This window comes from Bos indicus, chromosome 16 (genome assembly GCF_029378745.1).
Source record: "Bos indicus isolate NIAB-ARS_2022 breed Sahiwal x Tharparkar chromosome 16, NIAB-ARS_B.indTharparkar_mat_pri_1.0, whole genome shotgun sequence".
Classification (NCBI taxonomy): Eukaryota; Metazoa; Chordata; class Mammalia; order Artiodactyla; family Bovidae; genus Bos; species Bos indicus.
Window position 1 is genome coordinate 29,058,156 of NC_091775.1, and position 16,129 is coordinate 29,074,284.

General features: G+C 34.8%; 1 protein-coding gene across 9 annotated transcripts in view; it reads left to right on the forward strand.

Moving 5' to 3' along the window:
* The window catches only part of DNAH14 (dynein axonemal heavy chain 14), a 378,420-nt gene that overhangs the window by 98,318 nt on the left and 263,973 nt on the right, over positions 1-16,129 (forward strand). For 8 of the 9 annotated variants that reach the window (XM_070768034.1, XM_070768039.1, XM_070768038.1 and 5 more), the window contains 5 exons: positions 6,489-6,759; positions 7,177-7,222; positions 7,310-7,407; positions 14,688-14,848; positions 15,595-15,939. In XM_070768034.1, coding sequence (XP_070624135.1) covers positions 6,489-6,759; positions 7,177-7,222; positions 7,310-7,407; positions 14,688-14,848; positions 15,595-15,939 — 921 coding nt within the window. The remainder of the gene's footprint in view (positions 1-6,488; positions 6,760-7,176; positions 7,223-7,309; positions 7,408-14,687; positions 14,849-15,594; positions 15,940-16,129) is intronic. The other variant, XM_070768040.1, reaches the window with a different exon arrangement.

Sequence of the window (16,129 nt, forward strand, 5' to 3'; positions counted from 1 at the left end):
TTTCCTCTTTGCTTTCTTCATCATTGTTGGCTCTGTTTTGTAGTGTATTTTTAGCCTTATGCTTCTGTTTATTACCATTTTTCTTGTAATTGATTTCTAGTTTCATGGTGGTGTGGTCAGAAAAGATGCTTGCTTTGAGTTCACCTTTCTTAGATTTACTGAGGTTTGTTTTGTCACCTATTTGATCTGTCCTGGAGGATGTTTCATGTGCACTTGAAAAGAATGTGTATTCTTCTGCTTTCAGGTAGAATTCTCTCTCTATATATATCAATTAAGTTCATCTTATCTAATGTTCATTTAAAGCCAGTTATTGATTTTTTTCTAGATGAGCTGTCCATCAATAAATGTTGTATTAAATTTTCTATTATTATTGTGTTATTGTCAATTTATCCTTTTATGTTTATTACTCATATTTATTTATGTGTTCCTATGCTGGATTGGAGAAGACTCTGATGCTGGGAGGGATTGGGGGCAGGAGGAAAAGGGGATGACGGAGGATGAGATGGCTGGATGGCATCACCAACTCGATGGACGTGAGTTTGGGTGAACTCCGGGAGTTGGTGATGGACAGGGAGGCCTGGAGTGCTGTGATTCATGGGGTCGCAAAGAGTCAGACACGACTGAGCGACTGAACTGATGCTGGATTGTGAAAGTGAAAGTGAAAAGGGCTTCCCTTGCGGCTCAGCTAGTAAAGAATCTGCCTGCAATGCAGGAGACCTGGGTTTGATCCCTGGGTTGGGAAGATTCCCTGGAGAAGGGAAAGGTTACCCACTCCAGTATTGTGGCCTAGAGAATTCCATGGACTGTATAGTCCATGGGGTTGCAAAGAGTTTGACATAACTGAGTGACTTTCACTTTGACTTTTCATGCTGGTTTCATGTGTATTACAATTGTTATTTCTTCTTGAATTGATCCCTTGATCAATCCAATAATGATGCAGTGTCCTATTTCATATCTTATTACAGTCTCTACTTAAAGTCTATTTTGTCTAAATATTACTACAACTTTTGTTTCCATTTACATGGAATACTTTATCTCTTCAGTTTCAGTCTGTGTGTCTCTAGATCTGAGGTGAATGTCTTGTAGGAAGCATGTATATGAGTCTTATTTCTATATCCATTCGGCCACTCAGTGTCTTTGGATTTGGGCAGTTAGTCCATTTATATTTAAACTAATTATCAGTATGTATGTTCTTACTGCCATTTTGTTCATTGTTTTGGATTTGGGTGGTGGCATCTTTTTTCCCCTTTTTCTTCATTGATTTTCTTCTCTTGTGAGTTTATGGCTATTTTTAATGTTATGTTTGGATTCCTTTTTCTTTGTTTTTTGGTGTATCTGTTAGATTTTTGTTTTATAATTACTATGAGGTTTTTGTGTAGCAGTCTATTATAAACATAGTTAAAGTTGCTTTTCCCTTAATTTCTAATGCATTAATAAAATGTGCTTTTGTGCTCTCGTTTCTTACAATAGTTTTGATATCATATTTTACATTTAATTGTTTTATGTAGATCTTAACTGCTTATTATGGATATAGACGATTTTACTACTGTTGATTTCTGCTTTATTGACTATGCCAAAGCCTTTGACTGTGTGGATCACAATAAACTGTGGAAAATTCTGAAAGAGATGGGAATACCAGACTACCTGACCTGCCTCTTGAGAAATGTGTATGCAGGTCAGGAAGCAACAGGTAGAACTGGACATGGAACAACAGACTGGTTCCAAATAGGAAAAGGAGTACGTCAAGGCTGTATATTGTCACCCTGCTTATTTAACTTATATTCAGAGTACATCATGAGAAACGCTGGGCTGGAAGAAGCACAAGCTGGAATCAAGATTGCCGGGAGAAATATCAATAACCTCAGATATGCAGATGACACCACCCTTATGGCAGAAAGTGAAGAGGAACTCAAAAGCCTCTTGATGAAAGTGAAAGAGGAGACTGGAAAAGTTGGCTTAAAGCTCAACATTCAGAAAACGAAGATCATGGCATCTGGTCCCATCACTTCATGGGAATTAGATGGGGAAACAGTGGAAACAGTGTCAGACTTTATTTTTTTGGGCTCCAAAATCACTGCAGATGGTGATTGCAGCCATGAAATTAAAAGACGCTTACTCCTTGGAAGGAAAGTTATGACCAACCTAGATAGCATACTGAAAAGCAGAAACATTACTTTGCTGACAAAGGCCTGTTTAGTCAAGGCTATGGTTTTTCCTGTGGTCATGTATGGATGTGAGAGTTGGACTGTGAAGAAAGCTAAGTGCCGAAGAATTGATGGTTTTGAACTGTGGTGTTGGAGAAGACTCTTGAGAGTCCCTTGGACTGCAAGGAGATCCAACCAGTCCATTCTAAAGGGGATCAGCCCTGGGTGTTCTTTGGAAGGAATGATGCTAAAGCTGAAACTCCAGTACTTTGGCAACCTCATGCGAAGAGTTGACTCATTGGAAAAGACTCTGATGCTGGGAGGGATTGGGGGCAGGAGGAGAAGGGGACTACAGAGGATGAAATGGCTGGATGGCATCACCGACTCAATGGACATGAGTTTGGGTAAACTCCAGGAGTTGGTGATGGACAGGGAGGCCTGGTATGCTGCAATTCATGGGGTCGCAAAGAGTAGGACACAACTGAACGACTGAACTGACCTGAATAGCTTTGTGTGTGGGATATTACCTACATGTACTATACATTTGCCTTTATTGGTCACTTTTTAAATTTTATAATTTTCTCATTTCTAATTCTGGCCTTTTCTTTTTTCACCCAGTGGATTTCCTTTAACCTTGTTTGTAACGCTGGTTTTATGGTTCTGAATTCTAGCTTTTGCTTGTCTGTTAAGTTTTTGCTCTCACCATTAAATCTGAAGGAGAGTGTTGCTGGATTGCATGTGCTTGGTTGTATGTTTTCCCTTTCATCACTTTGAGTTTTATCATATCACTTCCTTCTGGACTGCAGAGTTTCTGCTGAAAAATCAGCTGATAGCCTAGCCTTATGGGAGTTCCCTTGAATATTGTTTCTTAGTTTAATATTTTCTCCTTATCTTTAATTTTTGTCATTTTAATTACAATGTGTCTTGGTGTGTTCCTCTTTGGTTTCATCCTCTGTGGGACTCTGTGTTCCATAGACGTGGATGACTGTTTCCTTTCCCAGGTTAGAAAAGTATTCAGTTCTTAATGTATTCAAATATGCTCTCAGTCCCTTTCTCTCTCTGTCCTTCTTTTGGGACTTCTGTAATGCAGATGTTAGTGTGCCTGATTGTGTCTCAGAGGTATCTTAAACTATCTTTATTTCTTTTCATTCTCTTTTCCGTTGAGTGGCAATAATTTCCTCTATTCTGTCTTTAAGCTCACTGACCTGTTTCTCTCTATCATTTAGTCTATTACTGATTTATTCTAGTGTATTTTTCATTTCAGTTATTGTATTCTTCAACTCTGGTTGTTCTTTATGTTTTCTCTTTGTTAAAAACTTCTTGTAATTTCTCGGCATTCATACTTCTCCCAAGTTATTTTGTTATCTTTAACATCATTAGTGTGAACTCTTTCTCAGGTTTCTGATCTCTGCTTCATCTTGTTCTTCTGGTGTTTTCTCTTGTTATTTCTTCTGCCAACTCATTTAGTGTAGGAGATCAGATATGGAGAGCTGAATTGATCATCCTCTTGATTTATGTGTATCAGTTCATCAAGGTCTCTTGTTTATTTTATTTTGTTTTATATCATTTTATTGTTTTATTTCTCTCCCTATCCCCCAACTTTAACACATCCTCCCCCTCTTATGAGGAGTCACTGAAATATCATTTTTGTATTTTTCTTCAATCCACCTTCCATAAAGTTACATTGAATTTAAAAAAAAATCATGTCTTGGATTTTGTTATTATACATGTTAGAATTTACAGAAATATCATTGTGCTGCATTTCTGTTTTTACATATTTTTACTCAACATTGTGCTGTGAAGATTCAACTCATATATAGGTAAATCCTGATCACATGATAATATATCACTAAACTTCCCTTTGGTGAGGGACTTGTTATTGTTAAATCCCTTTATTTCTTAATGACTTAAACTAAAGGTTGAAGTTCTGGTAGATGATTCAGATGACCACTGATCTGATCTCACCTCAGTAAGTGAGAAACACTGGATGCCACAAGCACAACAGATTATTTATGGGATGTAAGGAATCAAAAGATTACTTGAGAACTTATGCCTAGATTGAAACTAAGAGCAATTATATTTTTGTAAATAAAATATTTATACTTAAGATACTGTTATTTTTCAGTGGAGATAGTTATACTAGTTATAATTACATTAAAGTGGAGTTTAAAGACTTTAAAGAAAGATTAGGACCTGTTTTGATGAATTTGAAATATATTCCTGATGTCTGATTCTTTTTCTGTTATAAATAGATAACATTTGTATCATTTTTAAAAATCTAATTTCACATGAGTGAATTTGTGTTTATCTGACTTATTTCACATAGTATGATAACCTCTATTTTGTTATTTTTATTGCTGAGTAATATTCCATTATATATAAGCACTGCACCTTCTTTATCCATTCTTTTGCCATTGGCTATTAGATTCCTTCTATATCTTGGCTATCGTAAATAGTGCTGCAGTGAACTTTAGGGTTCATATATCCTTTCAGATTGTCTTCTCAGGAGATATGCCCAGGAGTGGGATTGCTAGGTCATGGTAGTTCTATTTTTAGTTTTTTAAGGAGCCATCATACTGTTCCTCCATAGTGGTCATGTGTGTGTATGCTCAGTTGCTCACTCATGTCCAATTCCTTGAGACCCCATGGACTGTAACCCATAAGGCTCTTCTGTCCATGGAATTTTCCAGGCAAGAATACTGCAGCAGGTTACTATTCCCTTTTCCAGGGGATCTTCCCAACCCAGGGATCCAACCCACATCTCTTGCATCTCCTGCATTGGCAAGCGAATTCTTTACCAATGCACCCCCTGTTGTACCAGTTTACATTCCTGCCAATGGTGTAAGAGGGTTTCCCTTTTCTCCTCACTTTCTAGCATTTACTGTTTTTAGATTTTTTGATGATGGGCTCTCTGACCGTGAAAGTTGATATCTCATTGTAGCCTTGATTTGCATTTCCCTGATTATTAGTGAGGTTGAGCACCTTTTCATGTGCTTTTGGGCCATCTATATGTCTTCTTTGGAGAAATGTCTGTTTAGTTCTCCTGCCCATCTTTTGACTGGGTTGTTTGTTTTTTTTTTGATATTGAGCTGTATGAACTATTTGTATTTTAAAAATTAATCTCTTGTAAGTCACTTCATTTAAAAATATTTTCTCCTATTGTGTGGGCTGTCTTTTCATTTTGTTTATGCTTTCCTTTGCTGTGAAAAAGCTTTTAAGTTTAATTAGGTCCCATTTCTCTGTTCTTGGTTTCACTTTCATTACTCTAGGATGTAGATAAGAAAGTATTCTGTGATTTGTGTCAGTGTTCTGCTTGTGTTTTCTTCTAAGAGTTTTATAGTGTCTGGCCTTAAATTTAGGACTTGATCCATTTTGAGTTTATTTTTTTTGTATGGTGTCAGAGAATGTTCTAATACAGTTTTTACAACACCACTTATTGAAGAGACTGTCTTTTCTGCACTGTAAATTCTTGCCACTTTTGTTATGGATTAACTGACCATAAGTGTGTGGGTTTTTCATAGAGTTTCTATCCTGTTCCATTGATCTGTATTTCTTATTTTGTGCCACTGTAGTACTCTTTTGATTATTGTAGCTTTACAGTGTAGTTTTATATTTTGTATTATTATTATTTTAATACAAAGGCCTTTTATTTGTAGACTTGACATTTAGCCAGCTGTAAACACATTTAAGGGGATTCAGCTACACTGAAATTCTTATCAGAATGTTTGGATGCTCTTGGACAAAAGGAAGTTTTTAAATTGAAGATTTACAATATTGTAAATATTGATTTACAATATTGTATCAATTTCGGGTATACAGAAAAGTGATTCAGTTATGTATATACATATTTTTATAGATTATTTTCCAATATAGGTGATTATATTGGATGTAGATACATCCAATATACAAGATATTGAATGTAGTTCCCTGTGGGTTTTTTATTTTTGATGTAGTGTAAATGGGATTGTTTCCTTTATCTGATTTGTTGTTCTTAAATCAGAGTACATGAGAGAATCACCTGTTCAGCTTTTAGATGTTTTAGATTCCTGGACCTTGCCCCTACCTTTTAAATCTTAGGATAGGGCCTAAGAAATTATATTTTTAGGAAGTTCTTAAATGATTAATATGTACCCACTATGGCATCAACTGGAAAACTACTGCATTATAATGTATCACTTATTTTACATTATTTTTTAAATGAAAATCAATTATATACCATTAGAATGTTATTCATTGATGCCAAAGTTATTAGTTTTCATTTAAAATTAGTTTTATATTGTTGTATATAAAAGAACACTTAACTTACATATTATAACTAGCACTCTCATGTATCTGTTAAATTAGATTTTGAATAGTATTAAAGTGAATACAAATTTGAGAAAAATATGTGCACCAATATTTGAAGTAAACCTACAATTGAGAACTCCTGCTGAGAGTGATTCTTCAGAAAATTCTGAAGAGAACTTACATGAGTCTGACAAGTGCTCTGAAAAATCTGCAATATATGAAGATACATCAGAAAATGAAGTCAATGTTTTCATTAAACAATCAAGTGAAGAACTACTTCCAATGAAGAAATCAAAAAGAATGAGTTACAGCTATGAAATTCTTTCAGGTAAAGTAAATGACACTATTAAAAGTGAAAGGAAATATCGTAGCAGCTGGAAAATAACATGTGAGAGAAAATTTTAGTAGTTTATGTATTATCAGTTAATAGTCTATGATTTTTATAAATGTAAAAGGATAAATTAAAATAACACATGAAAGAAAATTTTAGTAGTTATGAATTTATCAGTTAATAGTCTATGATTTTTATAAATGTTAAGGACTCTTGAATTTCTTCTCAGATCTCCTTAATCAGAATCTGGGGATGGGGTGTACTGCTAGAATTCAGTCCTTAAGTAACCTTCCCAGTTTATTCTTAGGGTTTTAGAAAGTACTGACAATATAACCTTGTTAATTAGCTGACATAAATATCAGTTTTTATATAAAAATAAATTTTTATTCTGTTTCTTTTGATGGATTCTGATAGAACTAGACTTCGATACTGAGTTTGAGAAAAATTGCATGAATGATGAGTAAGTACTAGATATTTTTGAAATTACAAGTAATTGTATTTTATGTACTGTATTCTTCTTACATATGCTTTTATTATTTTCTCTTAGACTTCTAGAATTCCCTACAAATCTCTTTATAACTCCCAACAGATTGGACTTTTCAATACAAATTCAAAATATGGTGGCTGCTATTGAAAAATGCATAAGTAAGTATTTTTTAAAGTTCAGTTAGATTCACTGTCTTTCTTTGGCAACATCCCAGGAATGTGCAGACATTACAGTATATTAGAAAGTTATAAACTCACACTCTTTGGAATCAGTCAATGTGAACTTCAAATTATTTGAGGATGTGTGAATTATACATATGGCCATTGAGTGCCTAACTGTTGGGAATTAGGTAAATAGCCCAAGGTTCTGATTTTTTTGATAATGTACTACAGAATTTTATAGACTTAAATAAGGCATGTCTTTTATGTCAGAGCATAACTGTTGTAAATATTATTTTCACCTTACATTTTTATTAATAGTTTTCAGCATATAGGTCTTTCATCTCCTTAAATTTTTTCCCAGATATTTTTTGGATGCAATTTTACATAGGATTTTTTTCTTTTTACTTTCCCTTTCTAAATTTTCATTATTAGTGTAAGAAAATACAACAGGTTTCTGTGTTTTAATATTGTATTTTGCTGAATTCATTTATTCTAATAGTTTTTGTGTGGATATTTTTAAAGTTATCTTTATGGAGTTTCATATCATTTGCAAATAGTGACAATTTCACCTTTTCCCTTCAAATTTGTATACTTTTTTCCTTTTTCTTCTCTGATTGCTGTGGCTAAAACTTTCAATACTACGTTGAGTCAAAGGAGTGAGAGGAGGCAGTCTTGTCTTGTTCTTGAATTTAGTGGGAAAGCTTTCAGATTTTCACTGTTGGGAGTGATTTTTGCTGTTTGTCATAAATGGCCTTTATTGTACTGAGATGACACCATTTATGGCAGAAAGCAAAGAAGAACTAAAGAGCCTCTTGAAGAAAGTGAAAGAGGAGAGTGAAAAAGTTGTCTTAAAACTCAACATTCAGAAAACTAAGGTCACGCCATCTGGTCCCATCACTTCATGGCAGATAGATAGGGAACAGTGGAAAGAGTGAGAGACTTTATTTTGGGGGGCTCCAAAATCACTGCAGATGCTGACTGCAGCCATGAAATTAAAAGACACTTGCTCTTAGGAAGAAAAGTTATGACCAACCTAGACAGCATATTAAAAAGCAGAGACATTACTTTGCCAACAAAAGGTCCATAGAGTCAAAGCTATGGTTTTTGCAGTAATCATGTATGGGTGTGAGAGCTGGACTATAAAGAAAGCTGAGCACCAAAGAATCAATGCTTTTGAACTGTGGTGTTGGAGAAAACTCTTGAGAGTCCCTTGGACTGCAAGGAGATCCAACCAGTCCTTCCTAAAGGAAATCAGTCCTGAATATTCATTGGAAGGACTGATGGTGAAGCTGAAACAATACTTTCGCCACCTGATGCAAAGAACTGACTCATTTGAAAAGACCCTGATGCTGGGAAAGATGGAAGGCAGGAGGAGAAAGGGGATAACAGAGAATGAGATGGTTGGATGACTTCACCGATTCAATGGACATGAGTTTGAGTAAACTCCAGGAGTTGGTAATAGACAGGGAGGCCTGGCATGCTGCAGTCCATGGGGTTGCAGAGTTGGACACGACTGAGCAACTGAACTGAACTGATTGTGCTGAGATCTGTTCCCTCTGTACCCACTTTTATGAGTTTTTTTCATGAATGGATGTTCAATTTTGTCAATGCTTTTTCTGAATCTATTGAAATGATCATATGTTTTTGTCTTTCTTTTGATTAATGTGGTGTATAGTATTTATTGCTTTGTGTGTGTTAAACCATCTTTGTGATCTAGTAATGAATCCAACTTGGTCATGATGTATGATCCTTTTTATGTATTGGAGGATTTTTTTGAGGATTTATGCTAATATTTTGCTGAGGAGTTTTGCATCTGTATTCATCAAAGCTATCGGCCTTTAATTATCTTTTATTGCGGTGTCTTTGGTTTTTGTATCAGGGTGATGAGGAACCTCTGGAATACGTTTGAGAATGTTGCCTTCTTTTCAGTTTTGTAGAATAGATTGACAATCATAAATTATTTGTGTGTTTGGTAGAATTCCCTAGTGAAGCTGTTCAGTCTTAGACTTTTGTTTGCAGGTAGTTTTTCTAATTACAGATTTTTTTCACTTCTAGTGATTGGTTTGTTCACATTGTCTATTTCTTCCAAATTCAGTATTGGCAGGCTATATGTTTCTAGAAGCTTGCCTATTTCTTCTGGGTTTAACATTTTGTTTGCCTATAACTTTTCATAGTACTCTTTCATAATTTTTTGTGTTTTTGTGATACTGGTTGTTATTGCTCATATTTCATTTTTTATTTTGTTTATTTGTGTCCTTTCTTTTTGATGAGCCTGGCCAGATGTTTGTCGATTTTGTTTATCTTTTAAAAATCACCTCTACATTTTATTGATATTTTCTATTATATTTTTGTTTATATTTTATTTATTTCCTCTGATCTTAATTATTTCCTTCCTTCTGTTGACTTTGGGTTTTGTTTGTTCTTTTCCTAAGTCTTTTAGGTGGTAGGTAGCTTATTTATTTAAGAGTTTTTTGTTCTGTTTTGTTTTTTTGATGAAGATCTGTATTGCTATGAACTCTTAGAACTGCTTTTTTTGCATCCCACAGAATTTGTAATGTTGTGTGTTTTTAAGTTGCATATTTGGTGTTATTTTCTGATTCTCCTTTGATTTCAATCTTGACTCATTGTGTTTTTAGTAGCATGTTTAGTCATTGTTTGGCTTTTTTCCCATTTTTCTTTTTTAGTTGATACCTAGTTTCATATTGTGGTCAGAAAAGTTGATTGAATTAACTTCTGTTCTCTTAAATGTTTTGCGGCTCATTTTCCAATTTAGATTATGTTCTATGGTAGAGAACATACCAGGCAACCTTGAAAAGAATGTGTGTTGATGTTTTTTGGATGTAGCCTTCTGTTGTTGTTCAGTTGCTAAGTCATGTCCGACTCTTTGACTGCAGCACGCCAGGCTTCCCTGTCTTTCACTATTTCCCAGAGTTTGCTCAAACTCACATCCATTGAGTTGGTGGTGCCATCCAATCATTTCATCCTCCCTCATACCCTTCTTCTCTTTCCCTCAGTCTTTCCTAGCATCAGGGTCTTTTCCAGTGAGTCAGCTCTTCACATCAGGTGGCCAAAGTATTGGAGCTTCAACTTCAGCATCCTTCCTTCCAATGAATATTCAAGGTTTATTTCCTTCAGGATTGACTAGTTTGATCTCATTGCTGTCCAAGGGACTCTCAAGAGTCTTCTCTAGCACCACAATTCAAAAGCATCAATTCTTCAGCACTCTGCCTTCTTGATGGTCCAGCTCTCACATCCATACCTGACTACTGGAAAAACCATAACTTTGACTATATGGACCTTTGTCAGCAAAGTGATGTCTCTGCTTTTAACCCACTGTCTTGGTTTATCATAGCTTTTCTTCCAAGGATGAAGCATCTATTAATTTTGTGGCTGCAGTCACCATCCTCAGTGATTTTGGAACCCAAGAAAATAAAATCTGTCACTGTTTCTACTTCTTCCCCATCTGTTTGCATGAAGTGATGGGACCAGATGCTATGATCTTAGTTTTCTGAATGTTGAGTTTTAAGCCAGCTTTTTCACTCTCCTCTTTCATCCTCATCAAGAGGCTCTATGTAGTTCTTCTTCACTTTCTGCCTTTAAAGTGATATCATCTGCATATCTGAAGTTGTGATATTTCTCCTGGAAATCTTGATTCCAGCTTGTGGTTCATCCAGCCTGGCGTTTCACATTATGTACTCTCCATAGAAGTTAAAATGAGCAGAGTGACAATATGCAGCCTTGACATACTCCTTTCCCAATTTTGAACCAGTCCAGTTGTTCCATGTAAGTTTCTTTATCCATTCTCTCACTTTTTGTCTGTCTGTGCATCATTTGGCCTGAAGTGAGTCTTTTGTAGGCCACATATTTCAGGTTCTTGTGTTATTATCCAATCTGTCATTCTCAGTCTTTTGATTAAAACATGTAGTCTATTGACATCTTTTTGTAATGGCCACTTGTTTTGCCTCTATCACCACATGATGCTTCATGCTCATCTTGTATTTTCTTTGCCTCTGCCCTTAAATCAACCACTTTTTCAAGGAGCACTGGTTGGTTCCTTTTATAGGAGAATGAATTTTAGGAATAAAAGGAGCTAGACTGTAGATGTGCTCATTACTATAGCACTGTTATTGCTCTTAGATGCTATGGTGAAAAGATCTAGAGAATATATGTATATATACTAGCTCATATATAACTTATGCATCTGTATGTCTATATCTATTTTTTGTTTGTTTTGTTTTAAACTATGAGTTCTTGAGGCTTTCCTTGTAGCTGAGTCAGTAAAGAGTCTGCCTGCAATGCAGGAGACCTGGGTTTGATTCCTGGCTCAGGAAGGTCCCCTGGAGAAGGAAATGGCAACCCACTCCAGTATTCTTGCCTGGAGAATCCCATGGACAAAGGAGCCTGGCAGGCTACAGTCTATGACGTCGCAAGAACCGGATAGGACTAAGCAACTAAGCACATGGCACATGAATTCTTACTGATATATCTATCAGATCCCAGTCTAGCACCTTCAGGGTTCATTCTCGCCTTCTACTTTTCCTAATATGTAACTTTTTTCTCTTTTGGTGAGAAATGTGGCTCACATAATCAGCAATATAGTTACTTATTTGTTATACCTGTATTATATTTTCAGAATTGCTATCCCTACGTCTTTAAGAAGGCTTCCCAGGTGACTCAGTGATAGTGAATCTGCCTGTCAATGCAAGACATGCAGATTTGATCCCTGGGTTAGGAACATCCCCTGGAGAAGTAAATGGCAACCCATTCCAGTATTCTTGCCTGGGAAATCCCATGGACAGAGGAGCCTGGTGGGCTACAGTCTATGGAGTTGCAAAAGAGTTAAACACAAAATAGTGACCAAACAACAGCAACCACCGCTTTAAGAAACAAATATATCAAATAAGTACAGTGTTTATGTAGGGTCCTTTTAGTGTCTAAACTTATAGTCTACAATAAAAACACTGTTTTCCAAAGTAACTTAAATCAGCTCTTTCCCATCCTCTTCAGTGTGGTTGTACAGTTCATTTGTAATGACTTGTGATGTTTGTTTTTTCAAATGCTTAAAATATATGTATTTTTGTATATCTTTTTAGATCTTTGTTTATTTTTTGTTGGGGTGTTTATTTATTGTTAGGTTGTGAGAGGTCTTAATATGTATTCTGGATACAAGTATTTTATCAGATACAACATTTGCAAAAATTTCTCGCTGTCTATGCCTTAACTTTTCATTCTGTTTTTATTTTTATTGAAATATAGTTGCTTTACAATGTGTGTTATTTGTTACTATACCACAAAGTGAATCGTTACATGTATACATACATCCTGTCTCTTTTAGATTTCCTTCTCATTTCGGTCCCCACAGAGCACTGAGGAGAGTTCTCTGTGCTATGCAGTAGTTTCTCATTAGTTATCTGTTTCATACGTAGTCATTATATATGTCAATCCCAACCTTCCAGTTCATCCCACCTCCTTCCCTGCTTAATATTTATAAGTTTGTTTTCTACGCCTATGTCTCTATGCTTGCAAATAAGTTAATCTGTACCATTTTTCTAGATTCCACATATAAGCAATATTATGCGATATTTTTCTCTGACTTACTTCACTCTATGACAGTCTCTAGGTCTACCCACATCTCTGCAAATGGCACTATTTTGTTCCTTTTTATGACTGAGTATTATTCCACCATAGGTATATACCACATCTTTATCCATTCCTCTGTTGATGGATATTTAGTTTGCTTCCATGTTCTGGCTATTATAAATAGCACTACAATGAACTTTGGAGTACATCTATCTTTTTTTAATTTATGTGTAATTGGAGGATAATTGCTTTACAATGTTGTGTTTGGTTTATGCCATATATCAACATGAATCAGCCATATGTATAAGTAGGTCCCCTCCCTTTTGATCCTCTCTCCCATCTCCCACCCTATCCCACCCCTCTAGGTTGTCACAGAACATGGGTTGCATGTATCTTTTTGAACTATGGTTTTTCTACAGGTATATACTCAGGTGTGAGATTACTGGATCATAGGGTAGTTCTGTTTTTAGTTCCTTAAGAAACTTCTATACTATTCTCCATAGTGGCTGTATCCATTTACACTCCATCCAAACAGTAGGAGGGTTTCCTTTTCTCCACATCCTCTCCAGCATTTATCATTTGTAGATATTTTAATGATGGCCATTGTCACTGGTGTGAGGTGATACCTCATTGTAGTTTCAGTTTGTGTTTCTCTAATAATTAGTGATGTTGAGCATCTTCTCATGTGTTTATTAGCCATTTGTATGTCTTCTTTGAAGAAATGTCCATTTCCACTCATTTTTTGATTGGAGTGTTGGAATTTTTTTTATATTGAGCTACATGAGTTGTTCATATGCTTTGGTGATTCATTTGCAAATATTTTCTCCCAATCTGTGGGTTGTGTTTTCATTTTGTTTATTAAATGTAAGGCTGCACACTATAAAACTCTTAAAGGAAAACATAGGCAGAACATTCTTTGATATAAATCGCAGCAAGATCTTTTTTGACACACCTCCTAGAGTAATGAAAATAAGAACAAGAAAATGCGATCTAATTAAACTTAAAAGCTTTTGCACAGTAAAGGAAACCATAAATAAAGCAAAAAGACAACTATCTTTTCATTGATTCTCACAGAGCTAAATTTATTAATTTTGATAAGATACAGTTTGTCAATTTTTTTGTTTTAAGAATTATGCTTTTGGTTTTGTCTCTCACAACTTCTTTGCTTAGCTTAAGGTCACACATATTATCCCTATATTTTCTCCTAGAAGATTTATAGATTTGTGTTTTATATTTAGATATGTCATTTATTTTGAGCTGACTTTTGGACAGCGTATGCAGGGTACTTTGAAGGTTGTTTTTTTTTTTTTTTTTGCCTTAGACATTCAATTTGTTCAGCTTGATTATGAACTCAAGGAGAGTAGAGATAGTGTCTTCTAATTTTTGTATCCTCATAATGATATAATGCTCTTCACACAGCAGATACACTTTAAGTATTTGTTAACTTAATGATTTCTTCTGATTTTTTTTATCATACCTTGACCCACCACCCAGTACCCATGAGTGATTGTTTCTATAATAATTAATTCCAAATTTTTATACCTGCCTTTAAATTCCATTTATCAGTATAGAATACTAGATAGCCCTCAAAGGAAATCTGCCTCAGTTTTCAGTAGTTCTAAATGTCCTTGATAATTTTAAAGCATTGCTTTCAATGGAATTTCTGAATGTACTAAACTTTGAATCATATATTTTAGCCAAAATTATTCCTCTTTGCCAAGATCCCCGCCTGTCTATCTTTACTGAGTCAGCTTTAATTATGGATTTACCTAATAAGAAGAAAAATGTAAGTGACTATCAAACCAGATGGCCAGATTGTCAGGTCCTTTTTGAAATGGATCCTGCCTACCAAGATAAAGTAAGTTTAAAAATAGTTTGTCTTAAGGAAGGAATGTTTGGCTTAAGGAACAGAAATGCACTGAAATTTTCAGATGAAAGGGATTTATTGAAAAATTAGAGTATCATAATTAATGGCAATTGGAAAATCACTCCCAGCTTATCTCCCTATTTGTCTTCTTCATGATCTTTCCTCTTTGTTTGCCTCTGTATATTTTTTCAAACCTCCACTATGAAAATAATCTTTCTCTTTTATAGTTCCCTCATAATATTGGCTTGCTAATGTTGGCCCTGACTTTTCCCATTACTATCTAACGTGGCATTTTTTTGTTCAAACTCACAAAATAACCAACTTGCCTAGCTTGGGTCAAGATTCTATCCAAAGGCTGTTTTAAGAATTGGGTAAGGTCCCATAATATTTAGAACTCATCTTTTCTAGAGCTATGTGTGAAGCGTATACACTAAAACAAGGTAACAAGCCAAGGAATAAATGACTGATGTCCTTACTACATGGCTCAAAATAACATGCTAATTATAAAGTTAAATAACCTACTAAAGCTTTACATAAAACAAAATATAAAAAGCTATCTAAATTTCTTAAAGTCTTAAGTTTCCTAAATATTTAGATATTTAACAGACATTCTTAACAAAATGAACTTCACATAAAACCATTTTAAATGTTTTAACCAAACCATTAGATTATTAGATCATACTATTATCATTTTAAAAACAAAATCCTGATTGACTTTTTAACATTTTTACTTATAGATTGCGAGTTTCCTGACTATTATTGGAAGTTCAATGGGCCAAGTTAGTATTTACAGCTGCCAGTTTAGGAAATATTGTACTATGGTAGAGAAGGCCAAAATCATAGGTACCAAAATATCATCTGTGGAAGAATTAACTTCTACACAGTTTAAAAGTATACTGTCTAAATTCAGAAACTACCTTCGACAAATTGTTAATATGGCCATTGAGAAGCGCATTGGTATTTTCAATGTTATGAGTTTTGATTATCAGTTACAATGCTTACCATATGTTGAGAACATCATAGATATGAGCCAAAATCTCTTGAGATCTGTAATTGAAAGAAAGAATGCAAATCTACTGGAGGTAAGTATTTTGAATGTTCCTATTGCATGAGAATCAATTTTTTAAATTTGTAACACTGTATTGAGATAACATCAGCTTATAATATTATGTAAGTTTCATGTGTACCACATTATATTTCAGTCCTTTTCTTCCTATCCTAAAGTAGCCATTCTGACAGGTGTGAGATAATATCATTGTGGCTTTGATTTGC